Raw genomic sequence first — 23,338 nt, 5'->3', positions numbered from 1 at the left:
ACCAAAGCTCCGACCTCAGACTCGTTGCTCCCCTGCCCTGGCCCCCCACACGACATTGTTTATGACAGATTCCAGAACACAGAGAAGCAAACACAGGTATAGATGATAAGGCACTAAGGAAACAATAGATCAGCCCCTGCGACCTGATTACTAATGTAACTGTATTGACGAGGCAGGAAATCACAACCAGATTATGTAAATAGATTATGTAACAGACTTTATTGGCACCTAGTAGACTACCTACACCTATTAGGGCTCTTGTACACCTTTCTTCAGATACGGCTTTGCTCAGGCTCCACAACTCGGCATGGCCCTTGCTCTGGACCCCTACAAGGTCCCAGCTCTAGCCATGCTGGCTGAGTACCAGGATGGCAGTGCTGGAAAGTCCTGAGGGAATCATCTAGACCCAAACCATCTTTATCTATTGTGTTTGAACCCGAGATGCACCTAATAGGATATAATAGGATTTGGTATTACCAGCTCATGGCATCGCCTAGCAGTCTCAGCAGAGTCTTTTTTTTTTTTTTTTTTTTGGTCTCTTTTTGTCCTCACCCCCAGTCCATTCCTCTCTTCCAAATGCTGTGTGCTTTTCCCATCTAACTTCAGAAGCTCTTTCTCCTGTCTGTGTAGCCTAAACATTATATACCTGCATGGATGCATTTAAAACATTACATAATGGGGCTTCCCTGGTGGTGCAGTGGTTGAGAGTCCGCCTGCCGATGCAGGGGACACGGGTTCGTGCCCCGGTCCGGGAAGATCCCACATGCCGCGGAGCGGCTGGGCCCGTGAGCCATGGCCGCTGAGCCTGCGCATCCGGAGCCTGTGCTCCACAACGGGAGAGGCCACAACAGTGAGAGGCCCGCGTACCGCAAAAAAAAAAAAAAAAAGTATTTAAAACATTACATAATGGCACCATGGCTAGCCCGTTCTGCTTCTTACTTTCCCCCCTTTAATATTGTTTTCAGATCTATTCATACTGATATTTATGGATTTGGCGGGTTCCTTTCGATGATAATGTTTCCTAGTGTGATAAGACCTCATCTTGTATTTCCTCATCCCCTCTTGATGGGCATTTAGTCTTCACAGCCCTTCGCTGCTACAGATGCTGCTGTAACAAACATCCCCTGCATTTCTTGGGTTTCTCTGTGTCAGAGATTCTCTGGGGCACATACACAGCACTGGAACTGCAGGGCCGTTGGGAACACACAGATTTCCCTAATCACCGCATCAGTAAGCTGCTCTCGAGAGAGTGTTCTGCCAATACCCTCATTTGATGGATATTAAGACCGAGGCCCAGAGCAGGGAAGGGCCTTGTCCTAGTTTAGAACCCGACTGTTCTGACTTCCAGCCCAGTCTCCATCCGCTCAGAACACTCCACACTCCCTGTCTCCCACGGAGAGAGCAGGGCAGCTGCAGCCTCGTTGAGCAGGCAGCTCGGCCTGTGATACAAATTTCATCTCTCTCCTCCAGGTCCGAGCACAGTGGTACCCACCACAAGCCTCCCCAGGAGGGGATGGAGAAGAAGGTGGGCAGTCTGAACTGAAGTCAGCAGAGAAAGGCCTCCTATTCACCAGGAATAAATGCTGGCAGCCCCCATGGCCCAAGTGTGATATAAGCTCCCGCTGCAGACCTGCCCCACCCTGCCCTCTCCACAGAGGCATCATCTGTACTCGCTGATACAGATCTCAAAGTGTATTAGTCTTAACTCCCCAGAGAGGACCCCACACTGCTGGGGCTCAGGCAGCTGCTGAAGAGAAGCCAAGACAGAGTCACTGGGGGGAGGGAACCCCTAAGAAAGGATCATTCTGTCCATCCTTCTGCCTCCAGACTTTGCTACAACCTTCAGCTCTCTCTGTTAGGCTAGCTGGGAAGCTCTTCTTCACATCTGCTCTATTTCTCTCCAGCTGTAACAACAACACAAAAACAACAATAACAGGAATAGATTTGCTGAGTGACTACTATGTACCTGGAAATGTTTTAAGTACTTTTCATGTGTTACCTCATTTAATCCTTACAGCAACATAACGAGGGAGGCATTATTCTAACCATCCCCATTTCACAGATAAGAAACTGAGGCCCAGAGAGGCTAGGTATCTTTCTTTAGGTCACACAGCTAGTAAGTGGTTGGACCAAGCATTCCAACCCAAGCCCTAGGATGCCTGTGATTCTCACCTTAACCTCTAGAGAGAAGAAGACAAGAAATAAATAAGGCAAAAGCAAGACACAGGAAACTGAGAGGCTGAGGCTCTGCCATTAACTCCAGGTACAGCCTCAGACAGCTCACCGCCCTGCCCTGTCTATACTAGATTCACAGGTTTCCCAGAACCTTTCCGCTGGGCTCTGACCCCGTGGTTTTCCAAAGCCCACATTCAAGATGTTCTGGCAGGTGAAGAAGCTGAGTCAGCAGGAGACTCCAGGGCACAGATGCTGCGGCCTTGGCCCAGGCAGAGGCCTCCTGGGGCTATCGGCCCGTATCCCCTGGCCAGACCTCATCCCCTGGCCGGATCTCATCCCCTGGCCGGAGTGGGTGGGTGCTGCTGGGGCTATCTATTCTTATTGGAATTTGAATGCTTCAGGTCAGAGTGACTAAAAGGCTGAATTTTACGAGGGTTTTGAAAGTGAATTGACTCCACTTATTAAAGATATACTAGATTACTCGCTGAGTGAAAGGACGCTCCAGGGACTCCAGGCCTTTCTTGAAGACAGAAACATCCCTTTCCGAGCCCAGCCGCTGCCAGTAAACCACAGGGGGAGACATTGCACTGGGCAGGTGTCAATTAAATTACCGGCTGAAGGATCGCAGTCCATCAAGGAAACATCCTGGCCTAGAAGGGCTGCAGGTGAATAAAGAGGCAGCTGTAGAAATCCCCTCTGGTTATTTTATGCAAATCCATTTCTAAAGGCAGGAAGGCAAAGACTACAAGGAACGTATTCACAGGAAGACTTGACTTTTGGTCATGAAATGTATAAGGGAGAGAGAGGGATGAAGGGTGTTTGGTGCTCCAGAATGTGACGCACAGGACCGATGCCAGGTAGGGGTCAAGACACTGCTTGTTTTCAGACCCAGAGTCCTAGGGGAGTGAGTCCTAGGTGGGCGGGGGCTGGGAGGTTGTTCGTCTATGCCTCTGAGGATGTTGGACAGTTTGAAGGGTACCTGGACTCAGGGCTGGAGTTGGAAGGACCTCCAGACCCCACTCACCGCATCCAAGTCCAACTCAGCGGACCCAGCACCTCACTGTACAGATGGGGAAGCTGGGCCCCAGGTACTGGGGGTGGGAAGCGGGGAGTCACAAACAGGGCATTGGGCTTCCCTGGTGGCGCAGTGGTTAAGAATCCGCCTGCCAATGCAAGGGACACGGGTTCGAGCCCTGGTCTGGGAAGATCCCACATGCCGCAGAGCAACTAAGCCCGTGCGCCACAACTACTGAGCCTGCGCTCTAGAGTCCGTGAGCCACAACGACTGAGCTCAAATGCCTAGAGCCCGTGCTCTGCAACAGGAGAAGCCACCGCAATGAGAAGCCCGCGCACCGCAACAGAGTAGCCCCCGCTCACCGCAACTAGAGAAAGCCCACGCACAGCAACGAAGACCCAACACAGCCAAAAATAAATAAATAATATAAATAAATTTATTAAAAGAAAAAACAAAAAACAGGGCATTGGTGGCAGAGGGTCTCCAGGTTCATCTCTCAGGGCTCTCTCCTCACACTCCTGCGTGGAGGTGGAGGGAGTGTTGCTGGCTTGTGGAAAGGAGTCTTTTCTACTCTCTTTGACCCCCTCCACCCCATCCTGCCAGGAGAAGTGGGGGTGTTGCTGGTGCCCAGGTAGCATTTGCTTGCGGAAGTAACACGAGGTCCAGACGGTGTGCATGCAACACAGATGCTTCCTATTGTAGCAGGCACAGACTCGGGCTCTCTTAAGCAAAAGGGAATTTATTGGCGGGCTGCCGGGGCTGAGGCTGCAGGGACAGGCTTGGAGAGCAGACAGGAACAAAGGCAGCTCAGAGGGCAGAGAACTGTAAAGCCCAACAGCCATCTCGTGGCAGATCAGTTTGGCCTGAGGGTCACTCCCTGCACCTTGGACAGCCCCACCGCTGAGTGGGTTCTAGAGGAACCTCATCTTTGCACCACTCATTCAAGCCAGGTCTGATTGGCCAAGGCTGGGACGTGGCAGCACGTCCCAGGTTCCAGCAGTGGGAGAGGGAGCTCTGAGAATCCTGCCATGGCAGATGGGCTCCTGCATTCCCAGGACTCTATTCCAAGGGCACTGGGAGTGTCCCACATGAAAGGCTGCATCGTGCGTTCCAACTCACTTGGCTATTGGGGGCTGCGTCATCTCATGGATGACATAGCCCCTGCAATCCCCCCAAAACTCAATCCTGAAGACTTGCCAAAGTTAAGGGTTCCAAAAGTCTTCAGGAGAGTGCTGTTGTCTGCTGTTTAGAGTCATCTGGCACTGGCACGAGGGTCCTGGTGTGTCCCCGGCAGGAAAGTTCTGGGAAGGGGCTGGATTAACCGCACAACTACGTGGAGAGGCTGTCAGTCCTTCCACAGTGCTTTTTAGTCCAGGCTGCCGCAGGCTGTATGGTTTTAAATGTTCCAATGTTACAATATTTCATACTTGGGAATTAAGCACAACTATGGTTTTCAGAGTTCAAATTATATTTCAAGCTATAGAGAGTAAAATTTAACAACTTGGCCCGAGATTCTGTAGATTTCTGCTCCCCTCCCCACCATGAGTTATTAGAAATTCCTAGGGTGGGGAAATGAGGTTTTTTTCTGTGCATCAAAAGGGAGCATGGCCTAAAAAAGTTAGAGGAAACACTGGTGGAGCTGATGAGCCCCACTTTCACTATTGATTTCCTGTCAGACCCGTCCCCGCTCTGCAGAAAAGGGGGTAATAAACCCTCCTCTGTCCACCTCAGAGTAAGAGGTTAGAAAATGCTTTGTGATGGGGGCACGGCTTGTACCCAGACGGCTTCGGAGAGAATTACAGGGGAAGAGGCCGCACCCCAGAATCATTCAGTTCAGGGCTCCTTAACCAGGCATCCGGGCCAGCCTGGATCTGGGGATTGCCAGCCCCCTGACATGGCACTGCAGGTGTGTGTATGTACATGCACATATGTGTATGTGTGCATATAATGTGTGTGTGCACATGTATATGTACACGTGTTTGTGTGTGTACATGTGTGTGTCTGTGTGTGTGTGTTTTCTGAGGAAAGGGCCCATAGCTTTTTCCAGATTTTTAAAGGGATTTTTACTGAAACAGCAAGAACTCCTATTGCGTCCATCCCTTTGTGCGGATGGGATACAGGCCCCCTGAGTTAGTGTGGGGAGTCTGGGGCATGTTCATGTCTAACCTGTGAATGATTATGTGAGTTAATTAAAAGCGCTGGCAGAGCTAAGCCCGCATCCCTGTGTCCTCCCACGGCAAGGTGGCCTTCTGCCACGCCTGCCACAGGTCACAGGGCTGCAGCAGTGCCTGACGCCTGGGTCTCAGGCCCCAGCGTGCCCTCCCCAGGCAAGGACGACAGGATCAACACTGACAGGAAGGCTGACACCCTGAGGCCCGGCCTAGATTGTCCTCGCAAAGACCCCACGGCTCAGCGGGCCCTGCATCTGTTCCAAACATGCCTGGGATTTCTTTTTGACACTGAAGTAAATGTTGGCTGGAGAGCCACCTACGCGGCTGCCGGAGGCTGCCGGCTTCTCATTGGAGGGCCGGGAGGAAATTCTGCAGGTCTCTGAGGCTTGCCCAGACTCCTCCGTCACACGGAGCAGATAGAAAATCCATTACCAAGAGCTAATAAAGGCGAGGAGACCAGGCTGAGGACAAGCCGAGGGTGCAGCGGGCCCGGGCGGTGGGGCTCCGTGGGCTCCCCCTCTGCTGCGCAGCCTTCAATATCTGCCCCTCTTGCGGCACCTCCTTCGGATCCCCATTGTTCTCAGTTCAACAGTTTGGGCAGCGATTCTGTTTCTCATTCACTATAAAAGCCCGTCCCTCCAGACCTCTCAGCACATTTATTGTGAGGCTGGAATTTATGACGGATTGGATTTCAGAGGAGGGATTGATTAAGTACAGATGGAGCACTTGGCAGGGGCCTGGGGCTCCCAGTAGACTCCCCCCATCTGGAAACAGAATAAAGATTAGGAAGCTTGAGCAAGGGGCAATCTGGGGCAAATCCTGCTCTCAAGGGCAGCGAGGGTGGACGCTCTCCCAGGGAAACTGCTTGTTTCTGTTCAAGGGCATCTTCTCGAAGCCGGACAAATATTCTTTGTCGGCAGGAGTCGTGAGCTGCCAAGGCCACTCCTCACTGCCTCAGATGCACTCAGTCTCGGGCACACAGGCTCCCAGTGCAGGCGTCTCAGCTCTGGCTAAACCCCTCTAGCACCTTAGCCTAATCGCATTATATTCGCATATGCCCTTCCCTTTCGAGAGCTCAATCCTTGCCCTGCTGTTCCCTCTGCCTGGAGGGTCCTTCCCCTACTTCTAAAATTACTAGAGTTTCAATTTTCTTTCAAGATCTCATTCAAATGCCACGTCCTCCATGAAGACCACCAGGATTGCAACCTTCGCTCAATAAAAATGAGTCACTCCTTTGAACGCACAACCATGCTCTGTTGCTTCTCTCTGTTTCACCTTAATTTTCATTCGCTTAACGAGGGTCTGTGCCTTACTTATCTCTGGATTTCCATAGATGTAGTAAACTTTGCATGACTGTTAATGAAAATTAAAATGTGTCTTGTGACCTAGTCTTAAGAAGACATGCTACTTTTTGTAGTGCACACTGGCAGACTCTCCAGCTTCAGGTAACGCGGCCTCTGTTTTCCTCTGGGAAGCTGCCGCTTCTCCATGTTCAGTCCATGTGGTTGGGATGCTGCTGATCCATCCTCTTTTCCAGATGCACATGTGACTAAGATCTGACCAATCAGAGCACAGGCATTAGGTCGGGGATGGGTCTGTTCCGTGGGTTGGGCCCATCAGACCAATGAGCAGTGACCCTGAAGCCTTCGTGGCACTCCTGGGAGAGAAGGGCTTCTCTCTGCTGAGGTTGCCAAGGGGAAAAATGTCCAGCTGGGGCCGCTGGGGCCCCGCATGACGCTATGTGGGGAGGGGCTGCCTGAGAATGATGCCTTGAGGAGGCAAAGGAGGAAATTATACCGGAGGGCGGGGACACTGGCTTTGCCACTGAGGCTGGCCTGCACAGGGCAGAGGCCTTTTGTGAACAGTGCTTGGCAGGTAGAGCAAAAGCCCAGGTACCGCCCAGGCGAGGGTTGTACCAGCATGTCCAATTCGGCACATGCTCCAGGCACAGGAGGCGAGGCCACAGCTGTAGCTTCGGCTGCCTTCTGAGCGGACACTCAGCCTCCGGCCGGCCAGAGGTTCTGGGGGAGGAGCCTGAGCAGCAGGCAGGATGCCAGGGCCCAGGGGGGTCCACGGCGGTACACTGGGAAGAGCCCAAATTTGTAAGCAGACCCAGAACCGCTGTCTCGTTGGGAAAATCTCCTTCTCACTTGGCTTCAGTTTTATCTGTAAAACACGTTAATAATCTCTATTTCAGTTTAGTGTGAGACTCAAATGAGATCGTGTAAATAAGGCACCTACCTGGTCAGCACTCAAGCCGTGGACAATTATCATTACTCTGCGGGCTGAGTTCTGGGGAGGGTGCAGCCCCAGCAGGAGCGCAGGGGATGAGGGAGGCAGAAGATGAAAACTGAAGCAGCAGCTCAGCTCTGGGCAGTGGGGACGCTGTGTCAGGAAGGTGGGAAATGCATCTTAGTCATCTTTGTAGGCCCCAAACTAAGCCTAGTGTCTGGCAGAGTGCAGGACCAGAGTGCAGGACCACTTACAGTTACATCGACTAAGACTTTCTAGACCATCTAAGAATCATCTGCTTGAGAGAAAGACCAAATGGTGTTACAGAATGGAAAGGTTACTAGGTCTGAAGTCAAAAGATGCAGATTGAGTTTTGGTCCTGTCACTGTGTGTCCACATGACCTCTTCATTTCTGTAGACCTTATTATTTTCATCTGCAAAACAAGGCTAGTGGACTTCCCTGGTGGCGCAGTGGTTAAGAATCCACCTGCCAATGCAGGGGACATGGGTTCGCGCCCTGGTCCGGGAAGATCCCACATGCCGCGGAGCAGCTAAGCCCGTGCGCCACAACTACTGAGCCTGCAAGCCGCAACGACTGAGCCCGCGCGCCTAGAGCCCGTGCTCCACAACAAGAGAAGCCACCGCAGTGAGAAACCTGTGCACCACAACAAAGAGTAGCCCCTGCTCGCCGCAACTAGAGAAAGCCCGCACGCAGCAAAGAAGACCCAACGCAGCCAAAAAACAAAACAACAACAACAAAAAAACCCAAGGCTAGTAATACTTCATCTGCCTGCCCCTTAAGGATGTGGTCCAGTTCAGAAGGTTCTGGTGGCACTGGGAGCCCTAGAGCAAAGCGTACAGGACCACTGTCCACGGTGCAGTTAGTTCCGTGGCCAAAAGGGACATCTCTCTGAGGTGTCCCAGCGGGATAAGCTGGAGGGGGAACCAGCTGTGTGGCTCAGGGCAGCCAAAGGAATGGCTAACTGTTGCCAAGTGTTTGGCTTCGAGGGCAAGGCAAGAAGAGACACAGGGCTGTAGGCAGGAAGAACACAACAAGAGCAAAGAGGCAAGGAGAGCACTTCAGAAAGAAGGCTGTGAGAACAGCCACAAGCGTCCCCCTCCTAAGTCCTCAGTGACAAACCTAAGAGTGAACACTTGCTGAGCACTTACTATCCGCCAGGTGCTCTTCTCAATGTTTGCAAGGATTACTTCCCTTAATCCGTACAGTAACCCTGGGTGGATACTACTGTTATCCCCATTTCACAGATGAGGAAACTGAGGCATGGAGGTCCCAGGAGATTTTAACTCGTGGCTCACATTCTTAAGCGGTCCGTGTTACTGCTGGTACACAATGCAGGGTGGCTACAGTGACTGAAAGACAGAAGGGAATGTATTGAAAGGCATTTTGTGAATTGTAAAGTGCTGAGTAGATGTGGGATGGGGTTAAACCCCAAATATTCACTTAACCTCTCTCGGCCTCTCAGTAACTCTCCAAGAACAGTGTGTTGGACAAACATGGCTAAGGAGAACCATGTTTCCTCCTGAGCCTGGCCCTGGAGCTCAGTCTGTAGGGGCCATAAAGACAAGTGGCTGCACAGGTGCTGGTGGCCAGCCTCATCTCCCCAGCTCTCTGGACTCCCAGCCTCCCATGCCATCTCGAGGAATCGTCTGCTGGGGGCCTCCTAGGTAATTCAGCCCAGGCTTAGGGAACCCTGGAGCTGTGGGGTAGATGGCAGAGCCCAAGTGTCCAGGATCTGATCACAGTGTGTCAAGAGCCGGACGCTGCTGGAATTCTCGCATTCCCAAATGGGATGCCGGGTGTGGATAGAGACAGAGCAAGCTTCTAGATACAGGCATGGCGCCCACAGTGGGAGGCCTTAGGCTGACCTCACCCCCACCCAAGGGAAGACAGAGGAACAGTGTGTGGATGGAAGATTCCAGGGAGACAACCAGAGCAGAAGGGAAATGCTTCTGGTCCAGGGAGGGGGCAGTGAGGGAGGCTGGGGAGGGGAGGGCGAGGAACGGCACAAGGTGCGAAGACACACCCAGAGGGGGTGCCAAGGGGCCCGGGGGAGGGTTGCAATGGAAGCAAAGGGAGACAGGGCCTGGGGAGGCAAAGGCTGTGACAGAGGGGCTCTGGGACAGGGTGACTTCTCTTGGATCCAGAGCAGAATGGGAGGGGAGCAGCCCCTCAGTCAGCCCCCGGGAGAGCTGGAGCTCAGAGAAGGGTAGGAGGCGCAGGCGTCTTACTCATTTCGTGGCGTCGGGACATGGAGTAGCCCAACCTCCGGACACCCGCTGGGGCATGCGGGTGGGGGGTCTGATTCAGTGGCGGGAAGGATGGACTCAGCCACAAGAAAAGTCCCGCTGGGTGGATGGAAAGTCAGCCAGAAAAAAAGGTGAGAGGCAGCAGGTTTGGTTCAAGAAAAATCGATCAGGGTTACCAGGCAGATGGAGCACAGAAACAGCTAAGGGGACTCTAGGAAGAGCAGCAGATAAAGGGGGTTCATGAGAGAGGGTAGGGGCAACTTCGGGGCTCCCTGCTCCAGGCTGAGGGTCAGAGGCCACACTTGAGGCTCTGGGAAGACTGGGGAGAGCAGAGCAGGCCCAGTGTCACAGGAACAGGGCCCTGGGCAGGCTGGCAAGAGGGACCTAGAACCGGAGCCACAAAGCAAAGAGGAGGCCTGGCCACACAGCCAGCCCAGAGTCATTATCAGAGCTGCGAGCCTGGTCAGGGTGGACCCGCACTGACGGACGAGTTGACTGAGATCACGTGGGCCTGACAGCCAGCCCGGGCCCGACATGGGATTCCCTGGGGCCCCGACCGAGGGAAGCCCTCAGGACGTCTGGTGGAAGCCCTTCCAGGCCAGCCCTCATTATTAGGTTCAACAAACTAATAAACAGATGAGAGGTCTCTGCTCTTGAGCCAGCAGGGGCGAATGGGAGAGGCCACTATTTAGGAAGATAGTGGTCACGCCGCTGCCTTCCTGCTGCTTCTCGAGCCCCCAGAACCGAGAGCTCTCCAGCCCGCTGGCCCTCCCAAACGGCGCTCCTGCGGTGACCCGTGCGTGGTGAGCAGACACCCCTGATTTACAGGGTTTGCGGGGAATTCTCATCACTCCCTCAAGTTGCTAACACACTTCCTCAGAAACATTCAAGAGTTAAGGAAACCTACATGGCACCACAGAGAAAACCGGAAGCTTTCCGACCGGGCTTAGAGCCCCTTCCTCTCCTCTGGGCCCTGGGGGCTTCGCTCTGACGCTCACTCTTGCCTTCCAGACCCACCAGTGCACAGTGCATGCCTCCTCCAGGCACTGCCTCTGGCTGCCCACTCCCTACACACACACTCCCCTCGATTTCAGGGAAGCAGGAACTGCGAGCAAAGGAAGAGAGGGAGGAGAGGCAGAAAGGATGCTACTCACCGCCTCCCCTCCGGCCCCCAGCACCAGCAGGCAGAGGGGGAAGGGACCCCGGCATCAAGGCAGTCATTGCTGCGGTCCCCCATCCACTCCTCTGCCCTCTGCCCGAGCCCTGGGCCCCCGCCAAGCCCACTCTGCAGCAGTTCTGGAAGTTCTGAGTTGGAATCCCCGATGCATCGGCACCTCGGAGATGGGATCTGCAGCTCCTCACAGGCGACATCCTACATCAGGTCACAAAAGATTAACAGAGATGTCTGTGGACTCTGCAGAGATGTGATAGAACCCCCATCGCAAACCAAAACCGACCCCAGGAAAAAGTGTGCCTTCCTTCTTTCATTAACTCAAAAGAATTTACTGAGCACTAACTACATGCTGCGCAGAGGCCTTGCCCTCAAGGAGCTGTACAGGCTAGAGGCAAGCATGTAAACAGGTAAGACCCCCTAGGGCCAGAGCTGTGACGCTGGACAGATCAGGAATTTCAGCATGTCCGTCCATTGGGACAGCCTATGTAACGCAGAAATACTACACTCACGCATTTCTCTGTTTCTGAAAATAATGCATGAATAGGTCAGGAGAAAACTGGAGGGGATGAGAATAACCTATACAGGATCAGCCTTTGCTCAGGAAGAACAAAAATTCTAGAGGTCTGGGATAACTGCAAGGCTATAAACAGGAAAATTTATATTTTAAGGATTCAACTTCCATTTTCAAATGAAAGTTTTTATTTCTTGCAATTTATTTTTGCATCTTTGGAGAATGCTTTGGCCGAGGAGGTTCACTGTGGGCCAGGGCTATAAAGTAGACAGCAGACACGGAGGTAGGTGTAAGCCTCACCCACAGGAGCCAGAGACAGGGAGACCCAGCCGGTGGGAGGAGCAGGAGAGATACTGGAAAGATCTGCAAGCAAAGGAGTCTGGACCTGACTCTTCAGCGGACAGGAGGTGCTTAGGAAAGGACTGGTCCAGACAACAGCGTCTAAGACATGTTGAGCGGACACAGGAAGAGGCAGGAGGATGCACTTGAGTGAACTCTCAAAACTCTGACACCTCTCTTTATGGCAGTAAGTGAATCCATGACCACGGTGCTGCTGAATACAGGCTTATGTGATCAAATTATCTCCCCATTCTGTGCCTCATTTGATTCATCTACAAAATGGGCACATTAATGGTATCTACCACACGCAGATATGAGGAGTAAGTAAGTTGATACAGGGAAGGCATTTAGAGCTATGCCTGGTACATAGTATGTGCTCAATAAAATGTTAGCTTTTATTATCATTTATTTCTTTCTGGGGATGGTGAGAGGCGGCAAATAATCCAGTACGCTCATATTAAACATAAAAGTATTCTCAGTGGTTTCTGTAAATCACATTTCACTTTGCCTGGAAAAAAAAAGGAGATGTAAATTTTTTTCAAACTGACATGTACATACTTTAAAATATTGAGTTTATTTAAAAAATGAGCACAGTAAAAACTGCCACACAAATGATCAATAACAGACACTCCTATCAAGTGTACATATATAACTCCTCAAACAGAGGACCTTTAATTTCCCTTGAAGACCTTTTAAATTCTGAGTTTATATAAAATTAAGCAGGAAAACATTAACATTAAACAAAAATCAATTTTGCACAAATAAGTGTGATCAAGCAGCTTAAATTATCACCTGAAATTCTTGTACTTCAGAGAAAAATCCCAGATGACAACACTATATGTGCTATAAAAGGATTCACATTATTCTGTGGGGTATGTCTCACGTCACTCGTTCTCCACATTTCTTTCACCAAGCCCCAGGCAAAAAAGTGAGGGAAACTTTTTCGAGGCAGTGGCCTTATTTTATACACATTCCTTTTCTTTTTCTGAATCCAGAGTTTCTGAAAACACAGAGGCTTTTCTCTTGGTAAAATATGACTTATAAGACGTTCGAGGACCAAGCTATTGTGGTTCTTAAAGTTTCTTCCTTTCTTGGGGGAGACCCTGTGGTCTTCACGCTACCCAGATCTGTTTTCTCCTCCCACACAGGCTCCTTTTTGGTGTGGAAACATAGCAACTTGTGACCTCAGCAGAGAGGGGGGTGAGCTCTGTACCTCTGACCAGGCCCCAGAGAAGGCCGGCCTCTCCTGATGTCCTCAAACTTCCTCTGAATTCAGAGTTCTGTATATCAGAATATGTCAACCCACAGCGACAAAAGACTTGAGGAACTCAAAATGTGAAGAAGCACCTAGCAACTGAGAATTAGAGAAATGTGTGTTTATTGTTGTACACAGATAACTGCTGGGTTCCTATTTTAATGATGGAGCAGTTTTGGCAGCATAACTAAGTCCTGTGCTCGACACAAGTCTGTAACCCGGCAGGACAGGTGTCCTGGTAGGAAACTGTCAAAGAAGCAAACACGAGCCAGGTGATGGGACCAGAGAGTAATTGCACTTGTGCTGGCATCAAGGCCACCCACAGATCAACAGCAACTTGAATCCCTGTGTGAAGACTTATCTGTTACCTTTCAAAACGCTCTGATCACCAAACTGAGCCAGTGTAATGAACATGGTATTTCAATGGGAAAATTATACATTCAGCAAATATTATACTGTCATAATTGATTCACGTTTCCTGGGCACTGATAAATATAACACAGTCCATCCTAAACTACCAGAACCATTGCTCTGACAATGAGAAGATGCAAAGTGAGGATGGCCTCACTGTCACTTCCTTCCTTTCAGTGGGAAGCACCTTCCGGGCCCGGATGGACAGCTGAGGAAAAAGATTTCCTGTGGCTAGTAGAAAGGGTGGTGCCGCCCCCTCACCAGTGACACTGGGGGCCCTGCCTTGGAGAGCCTTTATGTAGCCGCCTCCAAGAATTCTGAGGTGAACACGGCTTCTGCATAATCTTCACACAAATCCTGGAATTCAGCAGCCACGGCCCCCAGAGCTTCATCTACAAGCTCTTCTGCAAAGCTGGAAGACAAACAACACAGCTAAAGGTACATACAGCCAAGTATGGGAGCCATTCTGTTACTCAGCTGAGGAACTTACCAAGTCACTTCTAAGATTTAAATGGAAACTCAAGAGGCCAAGAATAGCCAAGATAATTTTAAAGAAGAAAAACAAGGTGAGAAGCCTGGCTTTCCTAGACAGTAAAATGGTGGTGCTGAGATCCCAAAGTCAGGCTAGAGGCAGGGGCCTGTAATACACACGGGGCGGACCTCACCCTTGAGATGGTTGAAACCAGAGGTGACTGGAAACTAACTAGCTGCAACCCAGCCCCAATCCAGATCTCCCTCCTACAGCCACCCAACTGCCTGACAGAGGAAAAGGGTGTGGGCCTTCTCTGTGGGGCGGGGGGCAGGAAATTCCAGGTTCCTCTCAACACACACATACACACACACCCATACACATACACACTTTCCCGCCTCCAAACTGTTTGAGAGTAAGTTGCAGACTTGATATCCCTCAGGTACTTCTGGGTACATTTCCTAAAAACAAGGACATTCTCTTAAATAACCCTGACACAATTATAAAAATCTTAACATTAACACGGATACAATACCATTATCCAATCTTACCTACAGACCTTTTTCAAATTTTTGCCAACTGTCCAAAAAATGTCCTTTAAAAGAAAACATTTTCTAGTCCAGGATTCAATGCAGGATCACATGTTGCATTCAGTGGCCACATCTCTTTAGTCAATTTTCATCTAGAATCGTTCTTCAATCTGTCTTTCATGACCTGAACATTTTTTGAAGAGTAAAGGCTATTTTTTTGTTGTTTTAGAATGTCCCTCAATTTGGGTTTGTCAGGTTCAGGTTCTACATTTTGGGGACAAATGTCCAGAAGGGATACTGTGTCCCTCAATACATCTATTTGCCTTACTATGATGAGTGCTAATTTCTATCACACAGTTATGCTGATGTCTGCCAGGTTTCTCCCTTGTAAAGTCACTATTTTCCCTTTGTAATTAATACTTATATTGCAGGGAGATACTTTGAGACTATGTAAATATCCTGTTTCTCATCAAACTTGCTGAATCAATTATTCCAGGGTTGCCAACACTGATCTTCTAATTCTGTCATTCCCAACTACATGGAAGAGCTTTCCCTTCTCTATTACTTATTTATGTATTTATATCGGCTTGGTCTTACACATTCTTATTTTATTCAACAGTTTGTAATCTGTTTCTATTATTACTTATTTTGATACTCAAAGTGTCCCAGATTGGCCAGTAGGAGCCCCTTCAAGCCAGCTCCCAGGTCCTCTTGACACGTCCCCATCATTCTTTGAACACTTCCTTTCTGCCACAAGATGATGTTTCAGCCTCATCTTACATTTTCCCAGCCCCAGTCTTGGAATCGGCTATTTCTCCAAGGAGCCCTGGTACCTTTTCATGGAGAAGAGTATTTAGAAACCAAAATCTGGGTACTAAGTGTGCTCGTTGCTACTAAGTGTGCCATCGCTTCTAGGCCCTCTCAGCAGATAGACTCGGACAGACAAACAGACACATAGACACACACCCCATGTCTATTTCTATATCTAACAAAAACCATAAATTCATAATACCTCCAATCCCACTTCTAAACAGGGGATTCATTCTAGCCTTCCCCCAGAAACCTGGCTCTCATTATTCACAATATACTTAGTTATTTGATCAACCCTAAAATATAGAGAAAGTAGTTTTAGAATTGTTAACCCATGCTGCTGGGTAAAAGAAACCTACTTATTAGAATCTAATATGTGTTTACAGTCTTTTTGTCTTTAGCCAGAAGGTACAGAGTCAAAATACTGCATTCAGAAGTAACTCAGGGGCTTCCCTGGTGGTGCAGTGGTTGAGAGTCCGCCTGCCGATGCAGGGGACACGGGTTCGTGCCCCGGTCCGGGAAGATCCCACATGCTGCGGAGCGGCTAGGCCCGTGAGCCATGGCCGCTGAGCCTGCGCGTCGGAGCCTGTGCTCCGTAACAGGAGAGGCCACAACAGTGAGAGGCCCGCATACCGCAAAAAAAACAAAACAAACAAACAAAAAAAAGTAACTCAGACAAGGCCTTATCTGTATGTATCCCTTTAGTATGGTTATTTCTTGGAAATACAGTTAGTGTCATATTTCTTTTTGTATTCCAATTTAGGGTCAACCTCCACTGCCCGCCCCCATCCTTGATGATTTGGAGGGATGTACAGGAAACATTAACAGTTCCAAAAGTCAGAATTATACAAAAGAGGTAAACGAAGATAAGTGTCCTTCCCCTTCTCTCATCCCTTCTACCCCAATTCCTGTCCCAGTTTTATTTTGGTTAATCTGACAATCTTTCGTCTTTTAATTGGTGGGTATAGTTCTTTTTCACTTAATGTAATTCTGATATATTTGAGCTTCTACTACTAGAATACTACGTACTTTCTATTTGTCTATTTGTTCTCTCTTCTTTCTTGCCTTTTTTAGGATTTTGTGATTGTTTAAATTACATTCTTTCCTCACTATTAACTTGGATTTTAAACACTCTTACTATTCTTTTAGTGGCCACTCTAGATTACAATAAGCATCCTTGACTTAGAGTCTAACATTAATTGATATTCTTACCATTTTCCCAGACAATGCAAGAACCTTCTTAGAATATTAACTCTATTTATCCCCTTCCCAATTCATATGCTATTTTTGTCGTGGATTTCAGATGTATATATACATACATACACACACCCATAAGACATCAGTTTTTTGTTTTATACAGTCAATATTCACTTACCTACATGTTGACTTTTTCTTAATTCATGCCTTCCCGTATTTCTGACTTTTCATCTGTGACTGTTTTTGCTCTGCCTGAAAAATACCCTTTTAATGTTTCCTATAGTGACGGTCTGCTGGTAATAAATTTTCTCAGCTTTGTTTAGAACCTTCATTGCCTTCCTTCTTGAAATACATTTCACTGGGCTTAGATCCAGATTGGTAGCTTTCTCTTTTAGAACTTTAGAAAATACACCAGGTCATCCAGCTTCCATTGTTTCTGTTTCTCCTTTTTCCTTCCTCTGGCTGATTTTAAGATTTTCTCTTTGTCTTTCATTTTCCAACAATACTGTGATATGCTACATATGGATTTCTTTTATTTTTCTTGCTTGGGGCATTTAGAGCTCCTTGAATCTACGGCCTGATGTCTTTTGTTATTTGGGGAAGTTATCAGCCGTTCTCTCTATGGATGTGGTTTCTGCCCCATTCTCCCTCTCTCCTCTCCTTCTGTGACTCCAGCCACATGGATATTAGACCTTGTCCCTTTATCCTCCACGTCCCTCATCCTCTCTTCTTTATTTTCATCTTTTTGTGTGTCTCCGTGCATCACACTGGATATTTTCTTCTGTCCTATGTCCCAAGTCTCTAATTTTTTTTTCATAAATAAGATCTTTTATTTGTCACCATTAAAAGTCTGAATTTTCAGCAGATCCTTGGCTCATGTCCATCAGCTCGTTCAACTCGAGCACCTGCCTCGTCCCCAGTAGCTTTTCCAGAACAACTACCTTCACCAAGTAGCTCCATGAGTTTTCCCAATTCAAACTTGGGCTTCTTCAGCATTTTTACCTTTCTAACAATGACATCATGGAGCAGATAAACAGATTGGCAAGCCTTTTCTATGTCTTTTCCAATGCTGTCTGGAATCAATTTATCGACCACCTCTTTCAAGTCATTTGTCTGCACCTCTCGGGTCATGATTTCCCTCATCTTCTTGCGGATCTGGCGGACCTGCTGGTGCTGGGCATAAAAGGTCTTCCGAATCTGACTGTTGCATTTTTTAGTAAAACCCACACAGAATAGATGAAGCAAATAACCATCGGTAGTCTTGACATCAACGTGAGCTTCAATCATGGTCTGACATTTTATTGACCATGGGAGCACATTTTGTCATGGGTAATATCCATGCCACGGAAATTAGTCAGGCAGTTTTTGCCCTGAACATCCTCAGTAATTAGCTTGAATTTTCTAAATGCAAACTCATCATTCTGCAGATCAGCAAGGCTCACTTCAAAAACACAACACTTGAGGCCGTCAGATGCGATTTTGGTTCCCTGAGTTCTCGTGACTAGTGTTTTCCCAATATCTCTTACATTGAACATAGCTGGTGCTTCCACATCATAGCAATCTTTCTTAGAAAATGGGTCAACCACTTTCTTCTTGGCTCCCTTTTGGCCGCCTTTCATAAGACGCCTGTTCTTGCTGACGCCATGGTGCTGCTCAGAGAGCCAAAAGGCTCTCATCTTTTCTTTTGATGTGTCTAATTGGCTATGAAGCCCATCCAATGAGCTGCTCATTTCAGAATTTGTATTTTTCAGTTCTCGAACATCCACGTGGATTTAGTTTAGTTCCCAGTTCTCTGCTAAAATTCTAAAGTGTGTCCTTTATCTCTATGCACATAGTAGGCACAGTTATTCCAATATCTGTGCCCATTGGCTCTGATATGTGGAGCTGCTGTGGGTCTGGTTCTTGTTATTGTCATGTCTCTCTGTTGCCTGCCCTTTTTTTTTTTTTTTTTTACCATATACCAGACACTGAATTTGAAAATTGCAGAAATAATTTCAATCCTAAGATGATATTATAAATCTTCAGAGAAATGTTAAGTTTGCTTCTGCTCGGTGCCTGCGGGGCAACAATCTAGAATCACCCCAACGCAATGCCAGGAAGTGAGATGACGTGGAACTGAGTGGAGTCCTGAGAGGGCCTGCCGGCTTCCCGGTCACCCTTATTCCAGAGTGCCACCCTTCAGGGCCCCAATCAGAAACGAGGCAAGTTCATCGGGCCAGTTCCCCGCCTTTGGCAAGCCCTTAATTTCCACCTCTGTCCTCTGAGCTGAAAAGGCCACTGAAAGTACCATTCATCTTCCTCCAGAACCGCCAATCCAGTGCCAGACAAGGGCTAACCTCCCTGGGTCTCTGTCTCCTCAGGATCCTGGCCCAGTTATTCTTCATTACCTAGTTAACTTCCTGGTGCCTTCAAGCATGTACGTTTTATTTTTAATCTAGCTTTTCTATTAACAGTTATCCTCAGTGGGAGAGGCGGTCCAAAATTACCAGCTGTGTCATTACTAGAAGCAGAAGTGATTACTTTGTTTTTATGCTTGCTTTGCTTTCTATATTCCTATCACTAATTCATCCTCAAACTATGAGAGAAACACAAAGGTGCTCCCAATACATTTAAACACATGAGGTAATGTATCTGTTTTCTTCTTCTTTTCTAACCTTCCTCACGCTGGCTTCCCCTGCTGGAAACTACTCCTCCTGGAGCCCTCTGTCCTCCTGACTCCAATCTAGACTAGCTGCTTTCTATGCTCACTGAAAAATTCTCTTAGAAATAGCTCTTCCCATTTTCTTGCAAGTTCCACGTTGGGGTCTTAAGTTTCCTAAATCCCGTCTTCCTCTTTCTCAATGTGCACCTTGTACTGGTGGTACACACCTTCTGGTAGCTTACTGAGAAACAGTGCATGGGAACTACATTTTTGGACACTTTGCATACCTTAAACTGTCTTTATTCTACCCTTTTATTTAATCAATAATTTAGCTGAGCACAGAATTCTAGGGTAAATATGGGAGGCATGCTCTAATATCTTCTAGCAGGGTTGCTACTGACAACAATATGCCATTCTCATTTCTGATTATTTGAATGTGCCCAGTTTTAACTCTCTGGAACCTTCTGTCATCTTCTACTTACATTGGGATGCCCACCTATCCTTTGCACAACAGCATGCCGTGATGTGTTCTGTTCTGTTTATTTATTCACTCACTCACTCACTCACAGTGGGCAACTGGCGAACCCTTTCAATCTAGAGACTAACAACCTTCTGGGGATTTTTCTATAGTATTTCCTCAATAATTTTCCATTCCTCCTTTTTCCCTGTTTTCACATTCTGGAACTCCTATTATGCAGATGTTTTCTCTGTTATAATAGCCTATATAGCTTTCATGGTTTTCAGCAAATGTCTGGATCTCTTAGCAATCTGCTATATTCAAGACTGAGAGTTTCAACTAAGCCTCCTACTTTCTGACTCCCCTGGACCCACGCATCTCGTGCTCCTCATTCCTGAGTCTTACCAAGGTTCTTCTGCACAAATCAGCCAGGGTCTTGGCTCCCCCCTCATCAGGCACTTGGCTCTCTCTGGTCTGCTAAGTCACTTGCCATTTCTCTAACTGCTTCATGGCTTCCAAAATTTTCTTGCTATTTCTTATTTGCTGTCATCTATGGTTTCATGCCTTTTATCTAGTCTTTCAGTGGCATAGAGTGGGCCAGGGATATAGGGAGTAGAGATAAATCATATGTTCAATCTGTCCTTTTCTTTTCTTTTCTTTTTTTTTTTTTTTTGCGGTATGTGGGCCTCTCACTGTTGTGGCCTCTCCCGTTGCGGAGCACACGCTCCGGATGCGCAGGCTCAGCGGCCATGGCTCACGGGCCCAGCCGCTCCGCGGCATGTGGGATCTTCCCGGACCGGGGCATGAACCTGCGTCCCCTGCATCGGCAGGTGGACCCCCAACCACTGTGTCACCAGGGAAGCCCTCAATCTGACCTTTTCAACCAGAAGTCTCCTGATTTGTTTTTCAAACAAGGAACCTTTAAGAGTTTGCTTTCATTAAAAGCATTATCACCTTAAGCCTTCCCTTCCAGAATCACTCTTTTATTTACATCCAGTTTATATCACCTGCCCCATTTGACCACTGGAACAGTGCTTTTCTCCACGTGGAGGGAGGAGTGGAGACATTAAAAGAAGGAGAAAAACTCAGCTTACTTCTCCCTCACCCAGAGGCTATCAGATGAAGTCAACTGTCTTTGGATACTTTTTCAAGATTTGATCAATATACTTCTCATCTTTGGAACACTCAAATAAGAAACAAAACAAGGGAGATCAAAAACAGAGCTAGAATATTTAGATGTGCTGTCACTTGAGGGTCAAGGACAGGAGAAGAGAACATCCGTGAAATTCAGGCGTATTTTAATAGATCTGACCTCAACATCTTAAACTATTAGTCCTTATAAACTGAGAGAGCTTTTCCCTACATCTACAAAACAACTATGAACAAAATGTATCGTTAATCAATTGGTAAGAACATACAAGGAACAGTCTATCTTCCTTAGCTTATTTTGGACTTCCCAAGATGCCAGTTAGCCTAACCAATCCAGACAGGTTCTGTGCAAACCAGTGAGTATGCTACAGGACTGTGTGTTAACACATGGAAGCAAGTCAAGTGTACCTACTCTTCTCTCCAGAAAATAAATGTGCATCTCAACAGAACAAAGGGTCTCATATGCTTTGAAGGGTATGTATATTAAGAGAAGTCCCAGGACTTCAGGCTAAGCCTGAGAGATAGAACGTAAGTGATCATCTCTGATCTCACCCAAAAGCCCACCAAAATAAAAGGAGATAAATGAACACAGAAATCTGCAAGGAGAAAAAGACAAAACTAGATGAGAAATGTCCAAGATTTTCGGAAGATAAAAAGCACATGGAAGAATCAAAATTGACTCAGCAGTACAGAGGAAAAATACAGAGGAAGCTGAAACCTTAGGGTACATAGAGGGAGACGCCAAGGAAAAGCAAGCTGATCTGTGTCACAAAACACGTCTCACAGAAAGACTCTGGAAGTAAGAGAACCAGGAACCATGAAAGTGGAATGAAGGATCCGGTAGGGAATGAAGCAACTGGCTGAGAATCTGCAGAACAAGCAGTTAGACTGATGGGTCTCCACGTCTGCTCCTGGCAGCTATCTGACGATCCCTGCCTGACCCCCACAATAAAAGGAAGGTATATTCTTTGGAAAAAATAAACCAGTAATTTGGGGCTTTCCTGGTGGTGCAGTGGTTAAGAATCCGCTTGCCAATGCAGGGGACACGGGTTCGAGCCCTGGTCCGGGAAGATCCCACATGCTGCGGAACAACTACGCCCATGCACCACAACTACTGAGCCTGTGCTCTAGAGCTCGCGAGCCACAACTACTGAGCCCGTGAGCCACAACTACTGAAGCCCGTGCGCCTAGAGTCCGCGCTCCGCAACAAGAGAAGCCACCGCAATGAGAAGCCCATGCACCACAACGAAGAGTAGCCCCTGCTGGCCGCAACTAGAGAAAGCCCGCGTGCGGCAACGAAGACCCAACACAGCCAAAAATAAATAAATAAAGTAATAAACCAGTAATTTAAAACCCAGCCAAATCATCAATCAAGTATGAAGACAGACACCTTCAAACATGTTAAGTCTCAAGAAATGTCCTCTAATACACAAAGCAGTATAGGCTCCATCAGAGTAAGAGAGTAAACCAAGAAAGAGGAGGACACGTGCAAACAGAAAACAAGGACCCTAACATGGGAGGGAGAATCGCACACTCAGTGTGGTTCCCAGGACAAGAACCACACTTCAGACCTAGAAAGCGGCTGGGCCAGACTGAGGCAGAAGGAAAGAGGGCCTCAGGAGAAAGAGTCGGGGTGGAGGCGAGAAACAGAGATTAATCAACATATCTGATCATGAGGAAAATTATGTTCAGACGTGTTGGCTAGTATGTGGGAAACGATAACAAATACATAAAAGAATAGGCAAATTAAAAAGAGGCAATTATTAACTCCTGGAATACGTTTGAAACTTGTTCAAGAAAGAAATGTAATCATGGTATACTGCTTGGCTCAATGATGAAGATTATCTGCATGTATGTAATAAAGTGATACTCATGAGGAATTTAAATTTGCTCCATTTTAAAAGAAGGAATTTACACACATCTTTCAATTAACTATTTATGTAAAAGAAGGCTACCCATTCTTCAAATATTTAGTAGCAGTGGGACTGTTTTCTGACTCCATAAAACTCCCCTTCTCAGGGGAGGTGACAGCGAGAAGGAGGAGGTTAACTGTAGCAAAGCCTGTAGGCCTGCTGCTCCTACTGTTAAGTTTTTTTTTTTTTTTTTTTGCGGTATGTGGGCCTCTCACTGCTGTGGCCTCTCCCGTTGCAGAGCACAGGCTCCGGACACGCAGGCTCAGTGGCCATGGCTCACGGGCCCAGCTGCTCCACGGCATGTGGGATCTTCCCGGACCGGGGCATGAACCCGTGTCCCCTGCATCGGCAGGCAGACTCTCAACCACTGCACCACCAGGGAAGCCCCCTACTGTAAGTTTGTCCCGACCGTGAAGATTTCATGATCATAACTGTTTCCTGCCCAGTAATAATCTGTGTTCTCTGATGACACAGCCCTCAGTAACAGCAACAGGAAACCTGTCCTGACTTGAATATTGTGCCTCTACCTAAGGAGGGGAGTCTGCAGAACGCTCCTTTGGATGCCATCAGCCATGCAGTTTTCCCATCTCCTCTCCCTGAAGAGAGGCATTTAGCAGAGAA

At 47.9% G+C, this 23,338-nt stretch overlaps 1 protein-coding gene and 1 pseudogene across 10 annotated transcripts in view; both read right to left on the bottom strand.

The window, feature by feature from the left end:
- Window positions 1-3,290: 3,290 nt before the first annotated feature.
- Window positions 3,291-23,338, bottom strand: part of KIAA0753 (KIAA0753 ortholog) — a 79,482-nt gene continuing 59,434 nt past the window's right edge. For 6 of the 10 annotated variants that reach the window (XM_033423144.2, XM_033423145.2, XM_049702066.1 and 3 more), the window contains exon 17: window positions 3,294-11,233. In XM_033423144.2, coding sequence (XP_033279035.2) covers window positions 11,008-11,233 — 226 coding nt within the window. In that variant the 3' untranslated portion in view covers window positions 3,294-11,007. Of the gene's footprint in view, window positions 11,234-12,440; window positions 13,964-23,338 lie in introns of those variants that run through there. The other 4 variants (XM_033423148.2, XM_033423146.2, XR_004481908.2 and 1 more) reach the window with 2 other exon arrangements.
- Window positions 13,970-22,917, bottom strand: LOC125962101 (40S ribosomal protein S3a-like; annotated as a pseudogene).

This window comes from Orcinus orca, chromosome 19 (assembly GCF_937001465.1).
Source record: "Orcinus orca chromosome 19, mOrcOrc1.1, whole genome shotgun sequence".
Lineage (NCBI taxonomy): Eukaryota > Metazoa > Chordata > Mammalia > Artiodactyla > Delphinidae > Orcinus > Orcinus orca.
The sequence above is the reverse complement of the archived record's forward strand: the minus strand, read 5'-3'. Positions and strand labels throughout refer to the sequence as shown.